This window comes from Odocoileus virginianus, chromosome 14 (assembly GCF_023699985.2).
Source record: "Odocoileus virginianus isolate 20LAN1187 ecotype Illinois chromosome 14, Ovbor_1.2, whole genome shotgun sequence".
Classification (NCBI taxonomy): domain Eukaryota; kingdom Metazoa; phylum Chordata; class Mammalia; order Artiodactyla; family Cervidae; genus Odocoileus; species Odocoileus virginianus.
Window position 1 is genome coordinate 59,252,665 of NC_069687.1, and position 17,668 is coordinate 59,270,332.

Genomic DNA, 17,668 nt, shown 5'->3' on the forward strand with positions numbered 1-17,668 from the left:
CCCGCCCCCCGTCCAATCGGACCGGCGCTCGCCGGAGCCCAGATTCTCTTTGTTCCGCAGCCATTTCAGGCCCCGGACGGGAGGCAGCGCCGCTTCGGCAGAGGGCCCGAGCGCCGGAGGCCTCTGGGATGGTGTGGGACCGGGTAGGTGGCGTGAGGGTGCGCGGCCCCTGACTGGAGGGCGGGAACCGAGGCAAGCTGTTCGCAAGCAGCCTGACGGCCGCGGGGAGAGGCGCCGCCGCTTCATCGGTGCCAGCCTGGCCGTTTGGAGCCCGGCGGCGGCGGCGGCGCGGTTCTAAGCCCAACAGCTGCTGGCCCGCGCGTCCTTGGGGATCCGGACTGGGGGCGGGCGGCGGCTCTTCAGGTGTCCGAGATTAGGGCCCGTAGCCTCTGAGGGGTGGCAGGAAGAAGGTCTGCGCCTCAGTGAGCTATTTGAACCGCGGCGTTTGAGGGCCCTGGGGACCGCAGCCGCTGCCCCGGGACAGCTGTTCCCCGCGGGTTCTGGGCACCGTCGGGCGCTGCCCCGGATGCCCGCTCTTTGTCCCCGCCCGGCCCCCTCTGCTCCGGCGTCCCGGGCCCGCACGCACCACCGCCTCCACACTCTGACGGCTGATCGCTGTCTCCAGGCGGCTTTTTTCCCCTTGGGGACTCGTGGTTTCACGACGTGTTTACATAATTTTAATGTTTGTAACTACGGGTTTTGCGTGGGTCTATGTTTTTGCACTTCTGCGCTTCTGTACTTCTCCCACGCGAACACGCCCCAGGGAACTGCTGCTGAGAAGCGGACCCACGCCACAAGCAACCTGTTTGGGGAGTGGTTTTCTTCCTTTTGAAAGCAATCGCTTGTTAACTTGTTTTCACATTGTAAGAATCAACTGGATTGTACAAGGACTGCATAGTTTTAAGCGCGTTACCTTAACCATCACTAATCAGTTCCGTTCTTCCACAGATAAAAATATAGAAAATTAAAGTTGGAGACTGTCCACAAATTGATTTTGACAGTTGTGTTAAGAAGCTCAGTAGCAATCCTGCCTTGAAGCTTGTAACTTCAATGATGAGTGTGTAAATGGTGGTTGATTTTTTTTTTTTTTTTACCTAAAGGAAAGATTTTTTTTTTTTAATACAAGTTGTATCGTGTAGTAGGTATTTGAAAATGCAAGACTGTAAAATGGCTGTCCTGACATGCTCGTTTTTAGGATAACAAAAGTTACCTTTGGTTTTAAGTTTCTCTATTTTGTCTAAGCTTTCATATTAGAACGGTAAATAAGTCATACTTAATCAGGGGAGGATTCCTTTTTTAGAAATCAATTCTGTTTTCCATTTTTACCTTCTGCACCTATTCTTCTTAGAGAATGACTCCACCAAGTTGAAAACTTGCAACTGCTAAAGAGAAATACTAGCTTGAAGGTGCAGGTTTCTTTTTTACTCTGCAGTGTATGCAATGCATAAATGCATAACAGTTTGGCAGTTCACCTAATTTAATGAGAGCCTGATGAACTACTAGTGATCCATTTTCTTTTACCTAAAAGAGGCCCCTACCAGATCAGCCTTGATGTTGTTACATTTTCATCCTAGATATTCAGGGAATTACTGAATTACCCCCACAGAAGTATCTTAAAATATTTTAAAGTTGTATAGCTTATTATCATTATATATTATGAGCAGGATAAGATTTTGGTAAATATATGATTCCAGTTGTAAATCTTTCCATTATCAAAACTTTTTGTAGCCATTGTTTTTATGACTAATTTTTTTTATATAATGTTAAAGCCATCTCATGAACTCTGTTTTTCTAAATCCTATAAATGAACTGCATTGAAATATAAATGTATTATATTTAGAAGAATTGCTTGCAGTTAACCATGTTGGATTACTGCAGACACTGTTTTTAAGAAAGGAAATTTGGTAATAAGGGAAGCCAAATCATATATATAACATATATATGTGACATATATAATGAAATAAATTTATCAAATGTAAACTTCAGAGAAGAACACAGCAATAAGTGGGAGTTATTTGTTTTGCCCAGGATATAAATTATGAATTTTTCCCTAAAATTGATATTTGAATACATATTGGTATTCAAAGAGATCTTGTTCCTAAAAAACAAAAGGGTGAAAAAGCTGAGAAAATCAAAGTGAGAAGTTTTTAGAAACAGTGTAGAATAATTCCACCTTCAGAAAGGTAGGATGAGACAGCTAAGAGACAGCTTAGTTCCCCAGATGTTGAAAATCTTTCTTAGTTGGTTCCATTCAGCCAGTGCTATGATAGCTCTCTGGTGAGTGCTGGCAGGTAAGAGAGGTCTCCTGGATTGTACAGGGTGCGGAATTTACAATGGAAGACAGAGGTTTGCAGAAGTGATAACTGTAGATTTATAATTCTATAGATGGGTGTTGGCCTTCCTTGGTGGCTCAGTGGTAAAGAATCTGCCTGCAATGCAGCAACCTCAGGAGACTCAGGTTCAGTCCCTGGATCAGGAAGATCCCCTGGAGGAGGGCATGGCAACCTACTCCAGTATTCTTTCCTGGAACATGCCATGGACAGGCTAAATCCATAGGGTCCCAAAGAGTCAGAACATGACTGAAGTGACTTAGAATGCACACACAGATGGGTGTTAGGGTGGGAAGGAGTTTCCAGAAGCCACATTTGCTTATTTCAAGACCTCCTTACTAGAATTATTTGAAGTACTGTCTAATAATGTTAAGAGTTCCAGAGTCTTAATGGTTAAATGACATACTAGAACAGGAAATTAGGGTGTAGATTTGTCTTAGAATTTTCTGCAGTAGATAGAACCAATACAGAAATGGTGGCTACATCTTATTCCAAAATGGCACCTGATAGCTGAGCAAATATTTGAACTCAGAATTGAAGGAAAGCTGAAGGAAATCTGTTATCTGAAAGACTACAAGATTTGAATCAACACATGTCTTTTTAATGGTAAAAATTTTAAAACAAAGCAAGTCTTTTCAGTGTAATACAATAAGTTCTTAGAACTGGGCCTGGCATGTCACTTCATAAATAATAACTGTTATTATCATCATCTTTGACATGGTCATTGGTATTTTAGAAAACTATAGAAAGCAACCATAAAATAATAATCACAATCAGGACCATGAGGTGATTAAGCCCTTTGATACATTTCCTTCCAATATTTTTTCTCAGTTTATTTGAGTTTTATACAGTTGAGACTTTAATATTAATTTGCTTTTTTCAACCTAGCACCATAAGCATCTGACATGCTATGAAATTATTTTGTCAGCATCTTTTTAAATGACCACATAATATTTTTATGAATTTCTCATAATTAAACATTTTGCTGTTGGACAGTTAGCAGGTTTCTTTTATTATATTTTTGCAGTTATAATAAACACTACAATGAACATCCTTATACATAAAACAATTCCTGTGTTTTAGATTATTTCATTACAATAGATTTCCCAAAGTGAAAATATTGGGTCAGTGTATATGAACATCCAAAAACTCAGTTCATATTGCCAAACTGTTTTTACTTAAGGGCATGTAATAATGGAATTAAATTGAGGAGCACAGCATTTATTGGCCTTTTCCTGGAGTTGGAAGGGAAGAGAGAGTGAATTAACATTTTTTTCTATTATATGATGATGTAATATGACAGTCATCATTTGTAGGCATTTGGCATACATTGCTGCTTTTACATACATTATGCTCATTATCCTAGCCCCTGTTGCTTTACACGTGATAGTTACTTCCATTTTACTTAAGGGAGAACTGAAGTATCAGTAGGTAAGTAGTTTGCCCAGAGATTCAAGAGTGTTCATAGCTGAATCTGAATCTAGACCTGCATGATTATGAAGCTCATATTCTTTTATTTGTGAAGTTTTATGTGACACAAATATTCAGAATCTTACAGTGAATATATGTATACATTGAATGAATACAGAATCATAAAATGAGTTTTATAGTTCCCTCTAAAGAGTGAATCTGTTTACTATAGATCATAGACCACATTTTAAAAATTTTTATTTATTTATTTATTTTTGGCTGCTCTGTCTTTAGTGCTTCTTGGGCTTTTCTCTAGTTGTGGAGGCTGCTCTGTACTCAGCGGTGTGCGGGCTTCTTATTGCAGTAGCTTCTTTTGTTGCAGAACACAGCCTCTAGGGCATGCAGGCTTCAGTGGTTGTGGTTCCAGGGCTCTAGAGCACAGACTCAGTAGTTGTGGAGCTCAGGGCTTAGTTGCTCCAGCATGTGGGATCTTCCTGGACCAGGGATAGAACCCATGTTTCCTGCATTGGCAGGTGGATTCTTCACTGCTGAGCCACCAGGGAAGCCCCAGAGACCACATTTTGAAGATAGTAAACTGAGCTGGAAGGAATAAATAAAACTTGTAAAGTTTTAAAACAGATAAGGTTTAACTATCCAGGTGTATTTTTAAAAGGAAAAAAAAAAAACTTACCAGGATGAGGTGTAATTGGTAAGGAGTATATAAGCTGGTTTCTAAAATGATTGCAGCAAGCATTTGTGGGTGAAATGCTCTTAGTAAAGACCTCTTAGAGGAGGAGAAAACAAATCCATCAAATTTGGGGGTCAAGAGAAATGACAAAGGCCCATTAAATAAATAAATTGAAAAACATGTTTAGTTAAATCCCTGGCAAAGTGTCAACTGAAGTCTTAATAGAAAAGAAAAATATGTATATATATGTTCCAGTTAAGGAAGAATAAGAATATCAACAAGGTGTGTGAGAATAATTTTATACCGAAAACTAAAGCAAAAAAATTTTTTGGAGTTGTATTTTGTAGTTGACTTTGAAGCACTCTGAAGCTATTAGTGAAATAATTGTTGGTGAAGTCCCTGAAACCTCAGATACCAAAGTAACCACTACAGATGAAAAGATTGATCCCAGAAAGGTCAAGATTCCATTGCTTTTGTCTTTACTAGGCAGGGAATTAGGGGAGAGAAATACTTCACCAGATTGTGAGTGTACAAAATAGATGCAAATAATTAGGAATAGATGGTATCCATCAAAAGTGTAAGTAAATGAATAAAAACATTGATCATTATACTGCCATTAGAAATAATGTTTTTGAAAAATACTTAATGAAGTAAAAATATAGTTTATTTTAGCTGGCACGTAGGAAAATGATGGAAAGATGCCAAATTATGGAGGACTTCATGTGCCCTTTATGCATTTAATGAGCATTTTTAGTGCTGAGATTGTCCCTTTTTCTCAAGAGATTTAGATCCTACTGTAGAGAGAGATATGTAAACAAAAAAGTACAATGAAGTGTAGGTAAAGCTTTTATGATATAAATCAGATGAGACCCTGTAAATATTTTCTGCTTTGTAGACAAACCAAACTTAGCCACTCTAGTGCAAAACCAACCATAGACAATATGGAAATCAAGGAGTGTGACTAGATTTGATTGGTAGGCTTTAAGGAGAAGAAGGGGACAACAGAGGATGAAATGATTGGATGATCACTGACTTAATGGACATGAATTTGAGCAAGCTCCAGGAGTTGGTGATGGACAGGGAAGCCTGGCGTGCTACAGTCCATGGGGTCACAAAGAGACAGACACGACTGAGGGACTGAACTGAAGTAGAATCTCTAGTATATAGTAGAAGGATTTCAGGAGGAGATACCTACTGAAACTTGTATTGCCCTAACATGAGCCATTAAAAGATTTGAAACAAGAAATTTGTAGTGTTGATTTGTGTGATTCATTAAGAACAGAAAAATAGGTTATTTTTAGGTACTCTAAACTAATAAGGAGGATTCAATTTTTTTTTTTTGATTCAATTTTTTTAATGGGCAAATTCATTGACAAGGAAGTACAGCAATCATGAAATTAATGCTCTACCCCACCAATAGGGAAATGCAAAGTAAAACAGTGAAAATTTTTTTTACCCATCAGATTGGCAAAAGTGATAAGAATGTAGAATGTATTTTGCTAGAATGTATTGATAAGGTTGTAGGGAAAGTCAGACATTGAATAAATCAGTACAGCCATTTTAATTTTCAAGTAAAAACATTTTCGACCTGAGCGGTTTCTATTTCTTAGAGAAACATATGGGTATATCAGGAATCATGTATATTCAAGGTAGTCTTTGTCAGTAGCCATAGAACCTCCAGACTTCCAGGTCACCTTTTGTCTCCTCCACTCTAAATCATTAAAAGGTCTATATTTGGCTCCTTTTTTTTTGAACCCCCATCCCAGCTCTTCATATCCTTCTGCTGTGCCTTCTGCAAAATCCAAAGCTCGACAAAGCTAATGTTCTCCCTCCGTTCTGCCTGAAAATCCTTAGTTTTGGGTTATGTCCTTGGATTATGTGACTGCTTCCCTTTATGATTGCTATCAACTGCTAACATTAAGATCATTCCTCCTTATTTCTCTCTTATTTTCGCCCCAGGCCCTTGCCCTCTTTTCAATTCCACTCAGTCTTTATATTGAAATTAGAATAAGTACACCCATTTTTCCTCCAGTGCTCTTCCTATCTACTCTATCTTATCTCAGTCACTCATTCCCAAAGTGGTTTCTCTTGCCTTGTCAGTAACTGCAGTCCCTCTGTGGTTACTATTTCACGTTTTCTACTCTGACCATACTTCCTATCTAGTAGTTCGCTCCTTCTAGTTAGTGTCTCTGCCCCGACTTTCTCTTTACCCAGTGGAATTGCCAGTTTGTTGATCCTATTACTGTGTCCCTGCCACTCACCCTCTTGATGTTTTTACTTCCTTTCTTTCTTGGTTTAAATTCCACGGTTTATCACTCCTTTGGATGACTCCCTTGCTCTTCACTTGTTTAGTAGAACCGCACACTGGTTAAAACCAACTCTCTGCTTTCTTTACACCTGCCCCTAGGTATCTTAGTATGGCTAGAACACAACTACATATGACCACATTGTGTGTGAGTTGTTATGCTGCCTATTGATTGTGCTGTATTTTCCTAGTCTGTTCACTTTCCCACTTTTCTCGATAACTATTTCGTATCTTCTTTTCTTCAATCCTCCAACATGTCTTTTCCCATCCTCATTTTCAGTTCATTACCTTGCTTCCTATTTTACCAAGAAAACTGAAGCAGTCAGCAAACTTCCACACACTTCCACCACCCCATGAACTGCGATCATCTGTGTCAATGCATGCTGTCTTCTTGCTTGTTATTTTAGATGAGCTGTTCTATGTTCTTTTGTCTGCTTTTGTATTAGATTGCATTCTTTCTCCTCTATCATCTGCTCAAGGAATTGCTTCAGCTTCTGTCCTTTCACATTAATTTTTTCCTTTGCTGAATTATTTCTATCAGCAAAGAGACAAGCTATTACTTCTACTATGTTAAAAAAAAAAGATCCACTCTTCACCACCTGTTTCCCCATATTTTTTATTTCCTTTTGTGGCATTATCCCCTGAAAGAGTTGTCTATATTTGCTGTTGCCATTTTCTCCTCCTATACTCTGTCAAACTCATTCCAGTCAGGCTTTTGTACCATTCTGAGCTGAGACAATTCCTTAGTTTCTCCAGTAACTTCCATGTGGCCAGATGCCATATGTTATTGAATCTGTTCATCTTACTTGACCTGTCAGCAACATTTGACAGAGCTATTTCTCTTAATCTTGAAACACTGTCTTCTTCGCTTTGCAGAATAACTCACAGCCCTGGTTATCTCCTACCTCAGTGCTGGCTCCTTGTAATTCTCCTTTGCCTTTCTTTACGCAGACTTCTTAGTGTTGGAGAGCCCCAGAGCTCAGGCCTTGTTTTTTGTGCTTCACACATACTCACTGCATTGGTAATCTCATTCAGTCTCATGGCTTTAAATACTGTCTAAATGCCCTATGTGCTCAGTCGCTCAGTAGTGTCTGACTGTTTGCAACCCCATGGACTGTAGCCCACCAGACTCCTCTGTCCATGGAATTTTCCAGGTAGGAATACTGGAGTGGGTTGCTCTTTGCTTCTCCAGGGGAAGAAGCACCCAGGGATCTTCTCCTAGATCTTCTCCACCCAGGGATCGAACCTTGATCTTCTGCGTTGCAGACAGATTCTTTACCAGCCTTGCCACCAGAGCAGTTGCCTTCTACATGTTAGCAGTGCCCAGATTTAGATCTTTATCCTCTTCTCTGATTCCTTGCACATTCAACCCCTGTTCGACATTCCTACCTAAATGTCTGGTAACAGGCCTCAGGCCCGGCCTGTCATAACTTACCTCCCGAACATCCTCCCAGTGCTGGCTCTACCCACAGACTTCACCGTTTTGGTTTGTCAGTGGCTACTCCATCCTCCCAGTACTTCACACTGAAACACTGGAGTTGTTCTTGACTTTGTTCTTTCTTTGAGACATCCATTCCATCAAGACAACCTTTTTTTCCCCCTTATCATCAAAATATATCCAGAATTTTACCATGCTTCACCCTCTTCACTACCCTTATCGTGGCCCAAACCACAACCATCATATTTTGGATTACTTAAATAGGATTCTGCCTGGTCTCCCTGTTCTACCCCACCCTCCTGCCAGCAGTCTTCCTTCAGTATAGTAGCCAGAGCAAACCTTTTACGAATTAATACAGTCTCTGTCACTTCTCCATTCAGAGCCCTGTAGTTCACCCTTTGACTCAGAAAATCTAGTCCTTACGATAACTTACACGGCTCTACATAATCTACCCAATCCATTTCCCTTTCTCCTTACCTCCCTGACCTCATTTCCTACTACCACTTTCCCTCCTTCGCTCAGCTCTCACATTCTCTATAAACACTGTTTAATACTGCATCCTAACCCCTTGTCCTCCTTACCCTGGATTCTTTTTACTTTGTGCATACCGCATACCACCTTCTAACGCACAATTAGGGGTCAGCAGGCTAGATCTCCATTGCCCTGTGGCCTGTTTTTGTACAGCCAAGGATGGTTTTTACATTTTTTTAAGGATTGTAAAACAGAAAGACTATATAACAGAGATATTCTTAGTATTTGGCCTGAACATGGCCTGCAAAGCGCAGAAAATTTACTTTCTAGGCCTTTGCAGAAAGGTTAGCACTAAATATTCTGTTTATTGTCTTTCTCTTCTTACATGAATGTAAGCTCCAAGAGGGCAAAGATCTTTGTTTTCTTTATTGCTCTATTTGCAATAAGAACAGTGCCTAGAATGTAGACAGTAAATATTTGTTAAAAGAATGAATTCTTGTAATAGTATAAAATTAAAATGAAATGGCAGCCCACTCCAGTATCCTTGCCTGGAGAATTCCCATGGACAGAGGATCCCAGCAGGCTATAGACCATGGGGTCGCAAGAGTCAGACATGACTTAGTGACTAAACCACCACCAAGCCAGAGCTAAATATGATGAGTAGGAAAGCTAAGGTGTATTTTAAAAGAGTTTTTATAGAACTGAAATAAAATTCATTTTATTTTGACATAAAGATATGTATTTAAATGCCCCCAAAACAGCTTTGTAAGGATACAGCATCAAATGAATATTAGAGTACCTTTGGGGAAGAGACCAGGATTAGGAGAGGTACTTGAAGGGAACTTGAATTTCATCAAGTATTGTTTGCTTTAATACAGTGAGAAGCAGCAGATACCAGTTTTTCATTTAAAGATTCTTCTAATGAAGAGAAAGGGGGAAAAAACAGGTACTGACTAATGCAGTGCGAAGAAATAGAGAGTAAGCGGGTAGAGAGAGAGGGAAGAAAGCATTGCTGGCCAAATATGACATTTAAGAAAGGCAGTCTGAGAAGTGAGCAGTATCAATATTTGAAGATAGAGCAAGCAAAAGTAAGACTCTTAAGTAGGAAAAAGCATAACATCAGGGAACTATAAGAAAACTGGTGTGGAGCATAGTGGAAAAGGGGGACAGAGTCTGCTAGGAGATTAGTTCAGAGAGAGACAGAATCCCACATTAGGAACAATTTCGTAGGCTATGGTAAGAATAAAGTGAAAGTCGCTCAGTCATGTACAACTCTGTGACCCCATGGACTGTACAGTCCATGGTATTCTCCAGGCCAGAATACTGGAGTGCGTAGCCTTTCCCTTATCCAGGGGATCTTTCCAACCCAGGGCTTGAACCCAGGTCTCCCACATTTCAGGCGAATTCTTTACCAGCTGAGCCACCAGGGAAGCCCATGCTAAGAATAGGAGGTTTTATTTTTAATTGTGAAGAGAAACCATTGGACAGTTTTGATGGAGAGAAGATATAATTGCAACTTTAACTTGATTATTTTTGCTGCTTCATCTCAAAAAATGGGACTGGAAGTGAACAAGAGGGAAGGCCGGTAACCAATTATACTAGACTACTTTTGTAGAAAATAGTATCTGGACTATGGTAGATAGTAAAGGTGAAAAGTGGTCAGATTCAGAGTATATTTTAAGGGTATATTTTGACAGAACTGACTGATGGTTTAAGTGTAGGATATAAGGGAAATCAAGGATTACACCTTGGTATTTTGGCATGAACAACTTTGAACACTAATAGCATTTACTAATGATAGGCAACTGGAGGAGGAACAAATTTGAGTGAGATGAAGAAGAAAATCAAGTTCTGCTTTAGCCAGCAAAGTTTGAGATATTCATTTAATAAACAAGTAAATATGTCTTACAAGATGTTGGATACTTGAGTCTGCAATTCAAAGGGCTATTCATTGGCACAGACTGGATAGATTATGTAGATAGGAGAAAGATGCCTGGGATATTTAGGGGTGGGGGGTCAGCAAGGTAAAATGAAAACCAAAGGAGATGTGTTGCCACAGGCTAAGAGGTGAAAGAATCGTTGCCTGTTTTCAGCACTGTGGAGAAATTAAGATGAGGCCAAGAAGAAACCATTCGGTTTGACAACAAGGAAATCTCAGTCTCATGGAATATAGTTGGGGGGCGAGGGGGAAACAGGGTGATTGTACCCAGCTTTCAAGATGTTTCTGTGAATGGAAGGGAATAATTGAGCATTAATTGGAAAAAGTAAATGGAGTAAAAACTTGTTTTTTTAAGATATCTTTAGATAATTTTAAACTTAGAGAAAAGTTATGGGAGTAATTGGGAAAACTCTCATATACCCTTTACCTGCATCCACCCATTTGTAACATTTTGCCACTTTCTTCCAGCCATTGCTACATGAAATTATTTTTTTTAGTAGATTGCATACGTCTTGCTCTTCTACCCTTTAAAACCTTAATATGTACATCTTAAGAGCCACAGGATATTCTCTTCTGAAACCACATATAGTCATCAACTTCAGGAAATTTAGTGTTTTACAGTCTGTATTACAACTTTGTCACTTGTGCTGGTAACATCCTTTGTAACATTTTTTTCCTGCAGTACAGGATCCAGTCTAGGGTTTTATGTTACTTTTCATTGTCATCTTTTTAGACAGAGTTTTTTTAATGGAACTCAGCCATTTTCCCTCATAATAGCCCCCTGAGGTAGAAGTACTATTAATTATCTCATTTTGTAGATCATAGGTAAATTATTCTTTCCATGACTAATAAGTGGCAGAACAAGAATGCAAAGTCAAGCTAAGGAACAACAGGGTTTGTACTCTTAAGCTGTATACAACAGTGCCTCCCATGTAGTGCATGGAAAAGTCTGGAATTCCTCATTTGATGTGGGCAAATAAGTCAAATATAGAAATCAGAGGCAAAGGCTCATATATCAAAAAAGTGATTTTAGATTTCTAGATCTAGGTTATAACTCTTGGCAATGGTGAATCAGAGTGTCATGCCACCTTGATGAGCATCAGGACAGAAGGAAACAAGGAAAGAAAAGTAAAGATACTTAAAATTTATATGTAAATTTTACCAGCGTGTGTGTGCATGCTCTGTCATGTACGACTCTTTGCAGCCCCATGGACTGTAGCCCTCCAGGCTCCTCTGTTAATGGAATTTTCCAGGCAAGAATACTGAAGCAGGTTGCCATTTCTTCCTCCAGGGGATCTTCCTGACCCAGGGATCAAACCCATGTCTGCTGCATTGGCAGGCAAATTATTTACCACTGAGTCACCTGGGAAGCCCAGATTTTACCAGGCACGTTTTTGAGTTACTATTGCTGATTGTTTAGAAAGGTAAAATAAAGTACTTAATTCTTTTGTGGTAGTTTTAATTGGCAGTATATATGGGTGTGAACTGGAGAGTCCTAACATATGTTTTGGCTCATAAAATACTACTTATCAAAGCTTTTTTTAGAAAATATTAGGAGAATTAATTTAGGAAAAGAGTTTTAAACCATGAATCATTGAAACTACAGGTGATCCAAAGAGCAGGAATTAGAATACTGCATTGGATTTTTAGCTCAATAATGTTTTATACAGTTTTTTGTTACACAGTTTTGAGGATATAATGGGCAAAGACTTCTATTGGGTAGAAGTCCAAGTTACGATGACAATTTTTGTACATAATGTTTTCAACTAAAGAATGAATTCGGTAAGAACTGACCTAAGCCTGGTGCAGTCAGTTCACAGGAGCCCAGGTATTTGCTGAAAGAATCACATGACATGAAATTCTCTCTCAAGTAATTTAGCATTCCCAGAACTACAATTGAGTTGAATACAAGTTTCTTTGAAGACTTGGAGAATTTCAGTAGCAAGTATAAAGTAAGACTGGCTTTGGTATGTAGAATATGACCAGATTCATTATTTACTATATATTTTAACTTCTAGAAGCTGAAAAGGAGCATGGTCTTTAATTGCTTTGTAAGTAAGGAAGTGAACCAAACAAGTATAAATGACCTGTACAGGATTGCCCGGCCAGTTCTTGTGCAGAGAGGAACTGAGACAAAAGCCCCAGATCTCTGACACGCCTTTTTCGCTGATGTTATTTTGGTGTGTCATGGCACAGAGGACTTGAAGACCCAAGCAGGTTGCCTTAATGCCCGGTGAAATTACACTGGCTGGGAGCTGAAGTGTTTGTTTTGCTTCCCCAAATTTCATCCTTCCCTTGGTCTGACACCACCCCCACCATACGTCAAGGATGAAACAGTGGAGAAACTGTAAAGGTAGGAAGTTTTTCTGGAGTCTTGTTTTAGCATAGATAGTAAGCTCAGAATCGAGAGAGCGATACAGTAGTTTCAGATTTAATGTAGGAATTTGTTGGGGAAGCTTAACAGCCAGTAAAAAAAATTAAAAATTGAGTAATTGAAAAGGAAAAGTCTCTTAATGAAAAGCCTAGCTTTGTTCTACCCTCACATTCTAGTGGGCTAGCGGCTTCTGTGTTGGTGTTGTTACTTGTTGATCAGGTACACAGCAGACATTTTTATTTGTTAAACAGAATCTACACCTTCACACTCCAGTGAGATTCTAGTGGAGTTTAAATTGCTGATCAACTCAGACAGAACTGTGATTTCAGATCAATTATTATTTGGGAATTATTATTTATTTGGGAAATAAAAACTGTCCATCGCAAATGCCGTGGCATCAAGTTCATCCACTGTAGCCACGTGTTGAGTTTCTGTTGAGTTGAGTAGCATAGAGAAACCTTGGGAGTTTCCTAGTTCATCTCTCTTCCCAGGCTTTTATTGTGTTTGTAGTTTCCAGCTAAAAAATCCAGCATATGTAAGTGCTGAATACATGTTTGCTTATTGATTTGATTTCTGGAGTTTCTTCTTTTTAGAACATGTGAATTACTCCTATAGGAATTTATAGTGAAGAGTTGAATGAAGACTATTTATTTCATTAACTGTAAATAATACGGATTAGTGATTTATGGCAATTTTTTCTTAAAATTGAAGTATTATATGACTTAAAGATTTTGCTTTCTATGTCCCCAACCCTACTCCAGGAAAACAATTCAGGAAAAATTTGTTTTACAATAAATGAATTTATTTTTCTAAGGATCAGTTTAGTATAATAGAAATAGTGTGTACTCTTAAGGCAGTTCATTAGATTCCTATGTCTTATTCAATTTTAAGTGTCTGATCATGGATGTTATCTATCTAATAGACAAGACACAGAACTATACCATTAGTGTCAAGTTATAATTGGTAAGCATTTTTCCACCCCATCTTACTACATTAGCTTCCTTAAGGAGAAAAATATATTAAGAATCTGTTGATGAGTATAACATAATCTTTTTTTATCTTAAGTGAACAATTTTCATTTACTGTTTTTCTAAAGGTCTTAATTTTATTTAAAATATTTTGAATTTTTTCTGTTGGAGTATAGTTGATTTACAGTGTTGGCTTAGTTTTGCTGTATAGCAAAGTGAGTCAGTTGTACATAGACGTATTATATCTACCCTTTTTTAGATTCTGTTCCCATATAGGCCATTACAGAGTATTGAATAGAATTCCCTGTGCCATACAGTAGGTTCTTCTTATCTATCTTATATAGTAGTGTGTGTATGTCAAACCCAAATATTTGTAGTTATAATTGTTGAGAAAATCAATTTAGAAGTTACTGGTATAGAAGTTTCAAGAACTGTCATAGAAGAATTATAGATCCTCTTTTCTAAGCTAAAATTCATTTTAATTTGCTTTTGGCATTTACATTTTTGTGGGATTTTTTTTCTTCCTAGTTTAATATACAGTTTAACTGAGTTATTTATTGATATTTTTCTTAAGTGATACTGCCAAAATTATGCATTGATGTTTTAAAAAATTAGGAAGTTGATGAGAGATGCTTGAAAATTTTTTTAAAGAATTTTGGTATTCTTATTTTATATTTTAGTTTAGGCTTACTGTGTCTGTGTGTCTTTGCATTTAAAATCTTAACATTAATTTGTTAAAAATTATCTCCATAGGTATAAGATATTAAAATCATGATAAAAAACTAATCAGAAGTATGGAATCTATAAATAATTCCCATTATCTCAGGAAAAGTAAGACATCTGTTCTCTAATTTTCAGGATGGCCTTTCTTTAAAACTAGGTCTTTGGGATCATAAAACAATTTTTTAATCTTAATAAACAGTTTTCACTTACAGTTTTCTAGTATAATTTTTTGTACAGTTCTTTTCTTTCAAAGGTTGAGTTAATTTTTCCCCAGTACTATAAAAGATACTTTCATTTTCAGTATTATTTTCATATCATTGTGTCTGTTCATTTTAATGGCATGATCTGGGAAACAATTGCTGTAAGTGCATTTTCTGTAATTAAAAGTTAGCCTTTTAATTACCATAACCTTTAAGAATTTTCACAAAAAACTTTTTAAGCTATATTTTACACCTTCTCAAAAATCAGGAAAATGGTATAATGTAAACTTTTTGACATAAAATTATGTGACTATGATGAGTAGTAAGCCTCATACCATAATATTGTTACATTCTCTGGGGTCTTTTGCCTTGCCCTGTTTCTGACTTAAAACAATTACATTGTTAGAGCTGTTTATTATTTATTTTCATTTTAAAGGTAACATAACCAGAATATTGAAAAATTTTTAAAGAAAAGAGGACTCATACATAACATCCTAATACACCACGAGCTTTTTCATTGTTTCCTTCCAGTCTTTTTCATTCAATGATTGTCTTTCTCTAATACATGTCTTTTACATATTTGTATTCTGGATTTTGTGTGGGTTTTTTTTTTTTTTTTTTGGCTGCACTTAAGGCCGTTGGCACTGGGGTGCCAGGGATTTCCTTGTGAAGTATTCTCTACGTACAACTTTGTGTCATTTTTTTCACTTTCTAATCATAAAGATTTTCCATGTCATTATAGAAATTAGCCATCATCAGTTGAATATTGTGTTAGTTACTCATATATTTATTCTTGTATTAGAAATACTACTGGGATAAAATCTTTGAGAATAATGCTTTCTTTTATAAATTAAGATTGTTAGAATACAGCTTCAGAAATATAATCATGAGGACAAAGGGTATAAAAATGGATAGTGTCTTGATATAGATTACTGAGTTGATTCTAGTAGGTTGTATTATTTTATACTACCATTAGTAATTTGTTACAGTTGATTCATCATATCTTCAGCAGCATAGAATGTTACTGTCATAAAATTATCTTTGCTAGTCTGAAACATTACTGCATTATTATATTTATTGTAGTAAAGATCAACATTTTCCCATGTTTATTTACTGTTGTATTTCCTCTTGTGAATTTTTTCTTTCATGTTATCTATTGGTTCTAAATTAGTGTTCCAGATAAGTAAGTAATGTGTAGTTGTCCCTTGGTATCTTCAGAGGATTGGTTCCAGGAACCCCCATGGTTACCAAAATCTGTAACATTAAAATCTCTTATTTAAAATGGTATAGAACAGTTGGCCCTCCATATCCGGCATGTGGAACTTATACACAGAGAGGACTGACTGTATTACTGTTTTGTTAGATCGTTTAGATCATCTGACTTTGTCTTGCTTTGTAATGTGCTAGGATCTCTCTTTTTTCTGTTTGTTCAAATAAAGCATATGTGTGTCCTCCATATTTGTAAATAGTGGTGCTTCCTGGAAATGCATGATAAGAGATGCCTTGGAGATGTGGACTGAGTCTTGGGAAGTAAGTATTACCTGAAACCTGGCAGCATAGTGAGGGTAAATTGCTACTGTGTCTGTATACCCCATTCATATAAATGTTAATAAAATGAATTTGAGGCATTTTTTCCCCTTGATGGCAGCAGGGGCAGTGATGGCCAATGCTCAGGACCAAAATAGTAAAATTTGGAAAAGGCGAGAGAAAGGAGAGGAGGGGTAGAAGTAGGTGGCTAAGGACCTGGACTGGCAGCTGACTTTGTTCTTGGCTTTCTCTGTTTTTCTTATTCAGGTCTCTCACTGCACATCTGGGTATGTTCATTATACTCAATACCTCTCAGAGACTTCTGTTCAGCTATCAAATTTACTCTGGTGTTCAGTCTGAGGAAACTGATTTCCATGATAGTCATCAGCCTTCATTAGCTCTGAGCCCTACAGTTCCAAGAAAATGCTCCTAAAAATTTTTGTTCAGTTCCTTCCACTTAAAGCAAATACATTTTGGGAATAGTTTGTTACCTTGTATTTACATGTATGTGTGTGTGTGTATATACATATATAAAATTATGTGATTATATATTTAAATCGTTATTTACTATTCCTATTTTGATTTAAGTGCTTCTGGTTCCGAGGGAAAAGAAACGATTTCAGATTGTCTTAAGAGAGTCATTTGTGGAAGTAGGAAGCCATCTGGAAGCAAGGCAGTTCCCAGAAGCAGATACTCTCACTGGTAGACCATGTAATCTTGCTCAGTACTTAACTGCCTGGCCTCTCACTGTGCTGGTCCATTCTCCTCTGCTTTTGCTTACAATTCCTGCCCCTTTATAACTTTCTCTTGCATGTGGAATTGAATTGTGGCTACTTGCCTACCACATTATGACCTTTTAGCTTCTACTTTGAGAGCTCGTAAATGAGAAATGACCCTAAAGTAGTTCTTGTTTTTACAGGGCTTCCCAGGTAGCTCAGTGGTAAAGAATCCGCCTGCCAATGCAGGAGACACAAGAAAAGCAGGTTTGATCCCTGGTCAGGAAGATCCCCTTGGAGTAGTAAGTGGCAACCTACTCCAGTATTCATGCCTGGAGAATTCCATGGACATAGAAGCCTGGCCGACTCAGTCCATGGGGTCGCAAAGAGTCAAACACGACTGAGTACACACACACTTCCTGTTTGTATTTCTGAGAAATCCGATTGACTTGCTTTATCTTTTTGTGCTGGGATTCATCATATTGATAGTTGAGTGCCCAGTCCTGGTTTAATCGGTTGCATTTAGGAAATGCAATCACAAAGTGTCAACCTTGCCATTAGAACCATTGGTTAGACATG

At 37.9% G+C, this 17,668-nt stretch overlaps 1 protein-coding gene across 1 annotated transcript in view; it reads left to right on the forward strand.

The window, feature by feature from the left end:
- The first annotated feature begins 36 nt into the window (after positions 1-36).
- TNPO1 (transportin 1) overlaps positions 37-17,668 on the forward strand; it is an 89,486-nt gene continuing 71,854 nt past the window's right edge. The window contains exon 1 of the mRNA XM_020915741.2: positions 37-143. Within this exon, the coding sequence (XP_020771400.1) occupies positions 129-143 (15 nt within the window). The 5' untranslated portion in view covers positions 37-128. The remainder of the gene's footprint in view (positions 144-17,668) is intronic.